This window comes from Serinus canaria, chromosome 9 (genome assembly GCF_022539315.1).
Source record: "Serinus canaria isolate serCan28SL12 chromosome 9, serCan2020, whole genome shotgun sequence".
In the NCBI taxonomy this organism is placed as follows: Eukaryota; Metazoa; Chordata; class Aves; order Passeriformes; family Fringillidae; genus Serinus; species Serinus canaria.
Genome location: NC_066323.1, coordinates 8,919,801 through 8,932,098, shown reverse-complemented (window position 1 = coordinate 8,932,098; position 12,298 = coordinate 8,919,801). Strand labels below are relative to the sequence as shown.

At 44.0% G+C, this 12,298-nt stretch overlaps 1 protein-coding gene across 3 annotated transcripts in view; it reads left to right on the top strand.

Annotated features, from left to right (window-relative positions):
• The window catches only part of DIS3L2 (DIS3 like 3'-5' exoribonuclease 2), a 180,487-nt gene that overhangs the window by 68,374 nt on the left and 99,815 nt on the right, over positions 1-12,298 (top strand). For all 3 annotated transcript variants that reach the window (XM_018912889.3, XM_018912890.3, XM_018912891.3), the window contains exons 8-10: positions 1,226-1,332; positions 2,525-2,772; positions 9,363-9,536. In XM_018912889.3, coding sequence (XP_018768434.1) covers positions 1,226-1,332; positions 2,525-2,772; positions 9,363-9,536 — 529 coding nt within the window. The remainder of the gene's footprint in view (positions 1-1,225; positions 1,333-2,524; positions 2,773-9,362; positions 9,537-12,298) is intronic.

Genomic DNA, 12,298 nt, shown 5'->3' with positions numbered 1-12,298 from the left:
CTTCCCGAGTGCCAGTCCGGCTCCTGCCACCGGCACCGCTCCGCTGCAGCCGCCGCTCCATCCATCATGTCACCGGCAGCTGGCCTGGGGCTCTGTGGGACAGACGTGCCCCATCTGGGGACCAGGGTCTGCGTGTCACCACGGAGCTTCTGCAGCCTTTCTCACATGGGTGAGTGCTGCTGACCTCCTGCAGCACACACTTCAGCAAAACGTTGCTTTATCTCGTGTCTTCTAAGGGAAGCAGTGACAGCTACGTCCCTTGAAACTTGCAGTCGGTGACACAGTCTCTCTTTTGGAAAGCAGGATTTCTTTTGAACACTCTAGGCCTCATTTTAGCACGTGTGCTCAAGATGGATGTGATTACCATACAAATGGAAAAAGTCAGCCATCTCTCTTGAGCCCTACAGACAAGAGCACATGGATGCTTCCATCCCAAAAATTCTGGCAGAGCAGTAACCAGAGGCTCTCAGCAGGGATGCAGCTCAAGAACAGCCCAGTCCCAGCCTTCTCCGTGGCAAAGATCACTTTGGATGTTTGTAAACATTAAATGCCAGCCGTCTGTAGCAGGTGCTCCTAAACTCACATACCTGAATATTTGAAAATTTCAAACTAGAAATTAGTTGACATTCGATTTTAATGTTATCAGCATCTGGTCCAGAGATCTCAGGGGAAGGAAGTTCTTGGTCATATGCAGTGATTACTTCTGTAAGGCTTTTCATAAGCCTGGTCCACAGCTGAAGAGGGTCAGCTTAGTAGATATGATTTCAGTTTCAAAGATAAACACACATTTTATAACCCTGCATAATGTTTTTAAAGGAAATTAAATATTAAATGAATGTATGTAGGAAAGGACTGCTTATGTAACATTAATGACTACAACTAAATAATGCCACAAAATTCTTAGCCCTTAGTATTTAATAAACAGAACTTGTTTTCTACTACTTTGTCTGTTATGACTGATATAGTCCTACTTACAAAGTTGGAGCTTATTTTGATTTTTGTTGTTTTTCAGCACATCTGCATGGTAAGTGAATACGTATCTTCTGTCTGTTGTAGTCCAGAGAAATAATAATTACTTCATGCTTGGCAATTCTAACACCTGAGAGATCTTTTTCCTTTCAAGTAAGTCTACTACGTGCATATTGTATTGTACTTTAGAGCAAAGGCCTGAGACAAATTTGCCATGGAAATGTGCTCCAGTAACTGTCCTGTGTGTTTGATGCAGGGAAGGCTGCTGGCGTCACTGGTGTGCACAGAACAAAGCAAGAGGATGGACCCAAGGTCAGTGATCCCAGGCTCCTCCCAGATGAGTTTCTTCAAAGGACAGCCAAGGTAAATCCATGGAGAGTGACAAGTAAGCACGTGTGTGCTCCCAAAGGCTGAAGGAGACCAGGCCTGGCCTCCCTGTAGCCTCTATCTGTTGATCTTTGAGTCTCATTCTCCATTTCAGAGAGAGTAATTGTCTGATCTGATAAAAATCAAGTGACTTGTTATTTTTACCAATTTTCCTAGGTTAAATTGCCTTTGTTTGTCATGCAAAATTACTTAGCAAGATTCAGGAAAAAGATTGGATACTAATATGAGTGTCAGGATATCCAAAGTTGTCAGAATTAATTCTTACAGACTTTGGAAAGGCTGCTAGTACTGTTAAATCAAGATCTAAGTCAGTCTCTGAATGCTAAGAGACCAGAAAAGGGCTGCTGGGTCAGACTGGGTCGGGTCTCTTCCACGTATTGTGCTTTCCCTTGCAGCCTCTAATTCTGGTCCTGTTGTTGGCTGGGCTGCTCTGGTCTCATCCAGTGTGGCAATTCCAGCACTCAGAATTGTGCAGAGGTGCAGCTCCTGAAACCTTCTGGAAGGACTCTTCTGTATAAGCTTAGGAAATCGGCTATAATGTTTCTGTTATCCAGTGATTTATTATGGTCTACAAAAATATAGCCTGGATGAACACCTCTCTGGAACAATTATTTAGTGATATTGTAATTTATTATTCTTTTCAAAGCCATCTTGTATAAAGGTAAAATAACCCCTAACTTCAGAAAGCACAGAGAGAAGGAGAGAACTGCCAAATTCCCAACAGCACATCCTTTCCTGTGGTTAGCATTGGATCTGCCAGCGGCACCGTTTTTGGACTGGCCTGTTCCGTGCTGACTGTTGAAATCACAGGCCGAGAATACAAATGAAAGATTTTACAGGAGTTGCTTGTATTTTGTGGCTAATTCCCTGCATTTGGAAGCATCTGCTTCTTGTCTGGTTTTGTTCTGTAATCAAGAAAATTGCTGTGGAGAACTAGCACTTGGAAAGCACTTTGCTCTTCTATAGCCATGAGCAAGATGGCAAGGAAAATACATTGTAAATAGGTACTCAGTTAAAAAATGCACACACACATATACATATACAGGGAAAACAAGATACAGACATTGTGACTTTTCCAGATACTCTGCTGAGCCTTTGGGTATCCTTATTCTGCTAAATAAAGTAAGTTTCTCTGAAGGTATTCATTGTAGAATCTTGCCTCTCCCAGGTGGTGTATATTTTGGAAAAGAAGCATTCTCGAGCAGCTACGGGTTTCATCAAACTTCTGGCTGACAGGAACAGTGAACTCTTCAAGAGGTGTGCCATGTTCTCACCTGTAGACCACAGAGTGCCCAGGGTCTATGTGCCCTTGGCTGATTGCCCTCCAGACTTTGTGACCAAGCCTGAGGCCTATTCACAGATGCTCTTCATCTGTCGCATCATGGACTGGAAAGAAGACAGCAACTTTGCATCAGGGTATGTGGCTGCCATTAGAACTAGAGATGGCTGACATTTCTAGATGGAATTTTTGTTTTCATTTAATTTGTTACAAACAGTAGAGGCAGAAATCTGTTAACAAGCTGCTTGCCTTGTGTCCCTCTGGTGGATAAATCATGTGGGGATGAAGGGCAGCTCATCATTACTTAATCTCATAAATGTTAAGTTCTTCGAGTGCTTGCTTCAGTGCTAGTGCATCACAGCATTGATGAGTGCATGGTCTAGGGGGAACACACGTGCTCAGCCTGACCAGCACAAGCACCATGGGGTGCTGGCAGCCTCCCTGTCTTTCCTCCCTCTGTGGAAGAGTAGTACACAGTGTGCAGACATTTCCCTTCTGCCCAGGGAAGATCAGTGGCTGTGAGGCTCATCTTTAGTTTTTATGCCTTTGCTGGTAAGAATTAGAAAGAAGTCACAGATTTTTGTGGTTTTAAAGTTGCATTGGTACGAGGAGGAATAGTAGAAATCAAGAGAAGATTCATTCCCTCCTGAAGCATGTGAGAAGGGTGTTGTACTCTGTGTGTTTCATCAGGCAGTGTAAAGTCATCACTGTCCAGAGTTCAAATTGCTGGCAGTGCTGTGAAGAAGGAAATTTTAAGCCAGTGCTACACAAATGGCCTGTGCTGGGCTGGATCCAGGTTGCAAGTTTATTTTGCCTCTCCGTGAAGAAGACAGTGGTTTTCAGCATTTCCACTTTTTTCTTTGGAACTGCTGTAGGGTGCCAAACTCCCACCTGGAGTGGCCACGCTGTTTCTATTGAATGGGTCTCAATAAGAAATGGAGGATGTTGGTCAATCTATTTAGTTATCTTGGGAATACTTAGTCCTGGTTTAGTTGGTAATCCAGAGTTCATAATGTGGCCATGCTGTGGTCAGATTTTACAGGTGCATCTGGATGTAATCTGGAGCATGCGCAGTAGTGGGAGTTTTTCATAAAATGCAATTTTTTCTTCCCCTTGCAAAGCAGTTCTGATGGGGTAGCACAGCTGATGTACAGTATCAGCTCTGCAGGTTTAGGGGTCCTCAGCTCAAACTGCTGGTAAAGCTTAAAACTTAGAGAAAACTTGTTTTAAGAATAAGTGTGATGGCACAGATCTATCAGCCCTAGAAGTAAAAGTAAACTAAACTCAAGTCCACATTTCACAGAGTTTATCAGTTTTAGCTGATTTGTGTGCCCAGTAATAGCAAGTTTCATGTGTGCTCCTTGAGAGCCACGTGAGCCATGAAGTCACTCAGTGATTCCTAGATAAACTGCAGTGCATGAACTGCAGTGGCCTCCCTTTGAGCCCCACTTAACTTTGGTCTGGCTGTGCTGTGAACTTCACTGAGAATAAGTTTCTTACTGGCAGAGATTTGCTTTGTCTTCTTTGACTCCAACTGAGAAAAGACTGGAGGGTGATTGTAGTACTTGGCTTCTTGTCATGAACAACCCCCTTTCAGCAGAAACAGGGGAAATTAGGAGGATGGGCTAGTATATTTTTTATTGGCTAATGTGTGTCTTTAATATGTACTTCTGAAAATATTGGATATTCTCATCTGTCTGGTTTGATCATTTCCAAGATGTAAAGGGTGTTGTCAGGAAAGCAAATGTCCATGATTGTGTTCCTACATAGTCGTTTCCTCTGGGAGTTGATTGCACTTCAGTAAGTGCCTTGTGGAGATGGGAGCATAAAACTTTGGTGACCCCTTTTGTTTTTAGCCATAAGTAATGCTTGTTTAAACACTGAAAGACAAGGAAACCTCTTGAAGGTTCCAAAGGATTCTGTTTGCTTTTGGGCTCGTTTTTAAGCTCATTTATAAGCCGTGTTGCCTTGTTTATAATGAGTTGTGTTGCTGGTCATGCCCCCCCTGAAGGAGAGAAGAGCAGGTGATCTGCAGCTGTTTACATGCTTTGTTTTGTGAACTTTTTTGTGCACCCCTTACTTATGCCCACAAAGTTCCTGACATGCCTTTGGCACCACCACCATGGTGTTGGAGGTGTCTGGACAGAGAGCCTGTTGGTCATCGCCCTGCACTGTCTGCTGGAAGTGTGACAAGGGAAACTCCCTCCAGAGTTGGCAGTCGTGTCCCCTGGATGCCTTGGGTGTTTCTAGGTACTCTCCATCCTGCAGCTGAACTCTCCCAGACTGGTCATGCACCTTCCTCAGCTTTCCTTTTCCATTGGGAAATTCAGTGCCAGGTTTCCAAGCACAGTTAATGACACAGATTGGTCTTCACAGTGACCATGTGTGGGTGGAGAAGTGAGATGCCCCTGCCAAGAGTTTGATGGTGGCATTGGCCACCCAGGGTGGTCACCTGCACAGGGGCAACCTGAGGGTCCCTGGAGGTCCCTTGGGGAGGGGGATGCGTTTCTGTGTCATGATTGCCACCTGGTGGTCACCAGCATGACACTGTCCCCTCCAAAGGCCACCCTGTCACCCTGACCGTGCTGGGAAGGAGTGAGGAGGAACTCATGGCTCCAGGTCATGCTGGCCATGCCCTGAGTTGAGCTGCTGTGCTCCCTCCTGCATGTGAAGTGACTTTACCTTGGCGGTGAAATGTATCACTGTACCTGCTTCAGGTAACAGGTAAAGCAAATTAGCTCCAAAACATTCTCCTTTTCCAGAGAAATATTTCAAGTACTGCCATGTACTGTTATTTTCTGGGGACTGTTTTCAGTGTGGAGCCCAGGGTTGTTTGGAGTGTTAGTCCAGATGTCTCTGCACTTTTGCAGATGGTTAAGGTGGAATTTTTTTTTGTCCCTGCATGTGATGATGGATGAGACTATATAAAAAAACAACTAATAGAAAAGCATGGAGTCACCGACTCCCACTGTGTCACATTGGGCTTGTGACCGTTCTAGCTTGGGGTCTCAGATATTGGTCTGTCGAGGTGACATGATTTGTTCCAGCTTTTGCAATAAAATGAAATGTTGCAGGGTGTTATTTCACTTGCTGCTTTTTCCAAAGCCACTTGAGTGGCTGGAATTCTTTTCATCTCTGGCATTTTATTCTGGTTTTTTTTTTTTTAATTCAAAAGTGTATTTTGTGTGAGAGGTAATAACCAGATACCTTGGGTAGTTCAGTGTAGGACTCAAGGGAAGGTTCAATCCTCTCAACTGAGTGGTGTAGCTCTGTTGAAAAAACACCTTCTTGCAGATGGGAGTGTCCCTCAGTAAAGCTTTGTTCCCTTGGCACAACTAACAACCTTGTGGGACAGCCCCATCCGATGGGACATGGCCTGGCAGCTGAAGGAAGGCAGCTCCATGATGTGGAGCAGGGCTAGACTGTGCTCTCATGCAGTGGGCTTCCATGGCACAGCTCTCTGCCCCTCTGATGCTCAGCCCTGCAGCCCTCTCACCATCTCCACTGGCACCTGTGGCCTTCCCCAGGCCTGTGCAGCTTTGTCTGAGCTCCAGGCCCTGGGCAGTGGGAGCACCATGGTGGGGCTTCTTCCTTAAGGACTGGTGGCTTATTGGGGGGTGTTCTCCTGCTGCTGAGAGAAACCTACCATGTAGGATGACTGGACAAATCTGCTCCAGGAGAAACTGAGCCAGGGTGTAACATTCCCAATGGAAGTTATTCACTCCAATGTGGGAGCCTGCCTGGCTTTTCAAAAGAAACAAGCCTTATGTATTCCTGCTTTGTCTTTTTGGAGAGTTCTCATCATGTAACCTTGGAACACACAGGCCAGTTTCAGTTCAGTGGAGTTGAAGTGGAGTGGAGAGAGCTCAAATGTTCCTAGAGATGGGTGGCTCAATAATGAATGTTACCATGAGAGGGAAGATGGCAGCTTGGGGGTGGCTCTGCCGCAGTTGCACATCCATGGCAGATTAGACTCTGGTGACTGGGCACCTTGGAGCAGTTCAGCAATCTTGCAGCTATGGCTGATTGGGAGAAATAGCCTGTTCTGCCCCAACCATGGCATGTTCCAGTCAGTGCACTCTACACCATGTCTGACATCAATCCAAGGGTATTCAAGGAATTCAAAGTAATGCTCCCCCATCAGCGTCACAGAGAAGAAATGTTTACGTCTGTAACCATTGTAACTTTTTTTTTACCTTTTGACATTTAAAAAAAAAGAGATGCACGCAAGCCCAGGGTGTCACAGACACCGTGACTCCCTGGGAGTGAACGTCTGAGTACTGCTGGGCCCAGTGCCCCTGGTTGTTTATAAGCCTCTTGAACTATTCCTGCTGCCCTTGGTGGCCGTGGAGCCCCAGGAATGATTTTGCAGCCTGGCTGTTACTGTGGGGCCATCGGTGATCCTATATGCATTACCTTTGATCACATGCTGTCCTGTCAGATTTTGCTCTGATGCAAGTCATCATGCCTGCATGACTGTAACATGGCCCCAATTAAAGTCAGTTATACACTTTTTATTTCAAGGTACTTGGGAAATGTTCCCTGGAACACTGTAAATCAAATGTTAATTACTATTAAAAAAATATTAGTCCTATATCAAACCTCTGGGTAAACCCCTTATAGTTCGTAATCTGATTTCAGTAAACGGATCAAGAGGAACATGGGTTTGAAGAGCAAGCTGGAAAGCACTCTGGCATTCAGAGGTGCTTTCTATGGCTTGTCCTGTAGATGTCCAGCCACCCTCCTGGTGCACTTCCCAGATCTACCCTGCCAAGAGAAGGGACACCTAAGACTCAAGTTCTTGACATTTCTGCTGGGCAGGGCAATGTGTCCTCTCTTTTCCTGTTTTGTTTTTTCCATCCTTGGCAGTGCTGGTGGGTCTGTCAACCCACAGGCTCTTTCTTGCTCAGTCCCAGCTCTGCAACAGACGTTGGAAATGAAGTGGTGATTTCTCTGTTTTATGGTTACTGCTGAGAGAGAGGGAGATAAAACTGATGCCTCATTTATTTACATTAAAATAAGGATTAGACTGGGACCCAGCTGCAGGAATAGAGAATTCAGCCACGATGCCAAATGCGCACGTATTTCTGCCATACAGTTTGCACATAAAATTGAAACAATAAAGGGAAATATCTTTTATCCTTGTTTTCATTTTTATTTTAAAGCTAGACGATGGGAGCTCTACAATTTACCACACCATGAAGTGAGCAATCCTTTCCAGCATATTACACAATGTGACAGGTTTATTACACAGCCCTTCCCATTGTGAAGAAAGAGCTTTGCTCCCATAAAGAAGATGGGCTCGCTTGTGCTGAGAGTTTGGGGTTTGTTCTGTGGGTTTATGGCACATTTGAAGCCTTGAGACCGTCTTGCTTGTCCAAATAACAAGTGCACTGTTTTGGCCCTAATTTAGGAAAGTAATTAGTGTCTGTTCTCACTTATTGGAAGTAAAGCAGAAGGATCAATATAATGATTGTGTATTTTATGCAGTGGAAAAACACTTATTAGAGTGGCTGGTTTTGTGCTGTGTTATTGCCCCTCTCTTTTGTGTCATATTTTGATGGATTCACCTTAATTTCAGTTGTAATCTTCTTGGGTCAAAAACATTATCTCTATTGACTGTAATGTGCATTGGCCTAATGGCAGTATATTAAAAAAATAAAAAGTAATTTAACTCTGTACTGTAGAGCAATCTAAAGGTGAGAAAGGGGACAGGGGGAGCCACTGTGTGACATGGTTTCTCATGGGATGTTTGCAGTCAGCTGGAGGGGGAGCAAATGTCTCGCTCCTTTGGAGTCCTGCTTTGCACAGTGTCCAGAGCTGAGCCTTGTTTGACACCAGAGATGTTGGACAGATCCATGCTGGGGTTTGCACTGGAGCAAATCGAAACTTTCTCCAAGCACAATAGATCAGCAACTTCATCCTTACGTGTGCAGAGTACTTCATCAAGCCCTGTTAGCATGGGGGGGACAATTTCCCCTGTCTGGGACTTATTTCTAGATCGTTGGCCCTTCTCCAGTTAGCTCTGGGTTCAGAGGCTTCTGCTTAGCCATGAGAGGGGGAACAAATGACTGGGAATGCTGAGGTTCTGTAAGGAGCTTTGAAAATGGTTGGAAAGATGATCTGTGGGCGTGTTGAGTGATTCCTGTCAGGGAGGCAGTGTGGGTTCTTCACACCTCTGTGTTCACAGGGCATGGGTTTACCCAGGCAGAGCTGTGTATCCTTTGGGATGGAGAGCTGGGTACTGAGCTCCCCGTGGAGCTCTCTGGTATTTGGTGTGAATCTATTCTGTATTTTTGGTAGTATAGGTGAGTCACCTTTTTCAGTGGTGAGGAGAGTGAAGAGAGAGGAGGGAGGATCTCAAGGCAGCCGTGTGTAATGCTAGAGCTGCCTGTGTGGACAGCTATGCTTTTCTTATCCCTCTTGGATGCATTTTTCTCTAAAATTGGAAACTTTTTACCTTCACAAAAACCTAATAATTTAAAACATCTTCTTCAAATGAGATACACAAAAACAGCCCAGTGTAGTGCCTGGTGAGTGTTTTGCATCTTCAGCAGACACAAGTCATGGAATGGTTTGAATTCCTGCTAAGTCCTCTGCCAAAACTCAGGGAGAAGTGAATGGGTGAAAGAGTGTATTTGAGGGCTCAGCAGCCTCTCTGTGGGGACAATAACAACATGAGAGTAGTTATTATACACTTTAAAAAAGCATCCCTTTCTTTCTGCAGGCAGTTGTGCAAAAGTCTTGGACAGGCCGGAGAGATCGAGCCGGAATCGGAAGGGATCCTGACAGAGTACGGTGTGGATTTCTCTGACTTTTCCTCTGAAGTCCTGGAATGTCTTCCCCAGAACCTGCCCTGGGTTATCTCACCAGGAGAGCTGGCCAAAAGAAGAGATTTAAGGTAACAGGAAAAAGCATGATCTGACACTCCCTGGGTTGGTGCAGGGTTGTGCTATTTTTTTTTGCTTTCATCACATTTTGTAAAGGCACTGACTTTATAACATGGATCATGTTATACCTTAGCTGTGCTAGAAAGCATAGAAAGAAACTGCTTTTGAAAGTACTGGCAAACCCAGAAGATCAGTTACTTGGAGAAGTATTTTGTGAGACAGAGAGGCTTTTTCTCAAAAGAGCTATTAAAAATTGAAAATTTGGTGTTCAGCTCCTAGTCTGAAAGCATTATGATTTTGTCTGGAATGTATTATGCATTTTAGTGGTAGTTTTATAGCAGAGATTTTCTGAATGCCTGGCAGATGATTGATCTGGGACATTTTTACTCTGAGACTCAAGACAGATAAAGACTGTCCACCTACCTCACATCAGCCATCCCTGCAGTTCAGTGGTGCTCCCAGCCAGCATTCAGAACTTCACAGCCTGTTGAGTGGCAGACATTGACATTGCTGGACTACCCAAAACAGTGGATTTGCTGCACTTCTAAGTGTCAGATTTTAGAGACATCTTTACTAGAAAAGATTTAAAGACCAAAGAAAAATGATTTGTTTAGAACCTCACTTTGCAATAAAGGATGATGCAGGCAAACAATAAATACATTATTAAGAAGAGACAGTGTGTTCTGCTTCCAGCCTTGCTCATGCTGAAGCATCCTGACTCAGTTGGCAGATTCATTGCTGTCTTGTGTTATGCTGAGGTGAAGCAGCCCTAGGAGGCTGATGCCTCTGGACACTGCACTGGTACAAACACCTGTATTTATGCAGCAAGCTCCTCTTCATTTGTCTGTGTTACTGGTATGGACATTAGCAATTTGAGCAGATAAGCTGATAAACTGCAGCAATTTTTATTTCAAGGCTGAAAATGTATTTGTATCTGTGCCTGTACACCAGGTGTTACTTTGGATCTAATTCTGCTCTGAAGCCTGCAGCCTCCTTACTGTTTCAGCTTTCTGGATTTCCAGTGCCATACAGTGGAATAATTCAGCAGAGAATCACACTCCTGACTGACTAATGCTAACACTCAGATACCAGACTCACACTGCAGGCTTCAGGTAGCATTAAAAAAAAAGTAGACACTGAATGCTGCTGTTCAGATGTCACTTGAAAGTGCTTATTTTTATATTCTTGACTACAGTTCAGTAGCCTTCTCTGTTTCTTCTGACCGAGTTCTTTTAAGCAAATAAAGAGCTTGACTTGTCTCCAGTCAGACAGTCAGTTTTGGAAACAAATTCCAAGTGCATTTCTTGCTTTTATTGCTGAATTATTACACTGGGACTTATCAAGGTGATAACAGTTCTGCGGTTAAGCCATTTAAATCCCTCTCTGCCCCTTCCTGACCACAGTGCACACTACAAAGTAGATTTCCTTTTGATCCTCTCAAATATAAACATTTAACAGTCAAAATTTTTAAGACAATTATTTGAGCTTAATTTGCTAATCCTTTTAATGTCAACTGCCACACTGCTGACTAACCAGTCTGTGGTCTAAACACATATGGAGATAACATGAGACTTCTAGTTATGGAAAATAAAATACAGATGAGTCTTCCTTGTCATTTCCTCACAGAAAGGGGTTTGTCTATCCAGAAAGAAGATGAATTTTATTAGTAAATGCAGTGTGAATGGTAGGGAGGTGGTGTCAGGTAGTTGGAGACCTGGCTGGCATCTCTGATGAGTGAGACCAGAAGACCTTAAGATTGTTTTTGACAAGTCCCCAGGTAGCTTGGTCTTAACTTGTTATTAGATATCAGCTTCCATATTGTCAGCAGTAAGTGTGCTGTGGTCTGCACTGTCCTACAAAGGGCCAGTCCATGCAGGCCAGGATGGCATCCAGAGGAACACACCTGAACTTGGGTGTCTGTTCTGGGTGCACATCTGAGTTATGCCTTGTTTCCCAGGGGATCTCACACACCTGCCTATGTGAGTGCCCATCTTTGCTGCGTTTTGTGCATGGTGATCTGTCAGGCTTCCCAGATTACTGTGCAGTAGTCTGAGAGTATGATATAAATTCATTACAGTGAAATAAAACCTCATATTTTCTCCTAAAACAGCCATGTTAACACTTGTATATACCTAATCTAATTTACACATTGCTTGCTTGACTATAGTAAACACATTAGAGTTTAGCTTAAAATACTTTCACCTCTAGTAAATCCTCTGCAGTTCTGTAATATAGGGCTGTAAATTTTCCAGTGTCATCTATAAAAGTTTGATTTGGATTTGGAACTGAGACCCAAAAGATGTCTTGTATTTTTGTCTGTTTCCTCTTCCTGAGATAACTTTTCCTTGTTTCCTTTCGTCTTGGGAAGTGACCCTTTCCTCCTCCAAAGGCAGTTTGTGTGTTCTGCTGAGCAGTGTCCGAGGTGTGGTCTGGGAGTCAGAGTTTGGAGCGTGCAGAGAGCGCCCTGCACCAGAGGTGTTTGTGAGTGTGGTTACAGATGCAAGTGAGACAATGTGTTTCACCAAGCTGCTGAGGCTGGGCAAGAGGGAAAGGCATTTTAACCATGCCATCTTGTAAATATGTTCCTTGATGTTCCTGCAAGTCTTCCAGTTTTACAGGAAGCCTGTTCTTGCCATGCATATTCTATTTGGACAGCAACTGTGATCTCACCTACACAGCCTGTGTAGAATTGCTTCCAAGAGATCTTTTTTTTTTCCTTCACTTCTCCAGTAATAGCTCACAAAGAGAGGTTTACATAATATTTCAATATTAC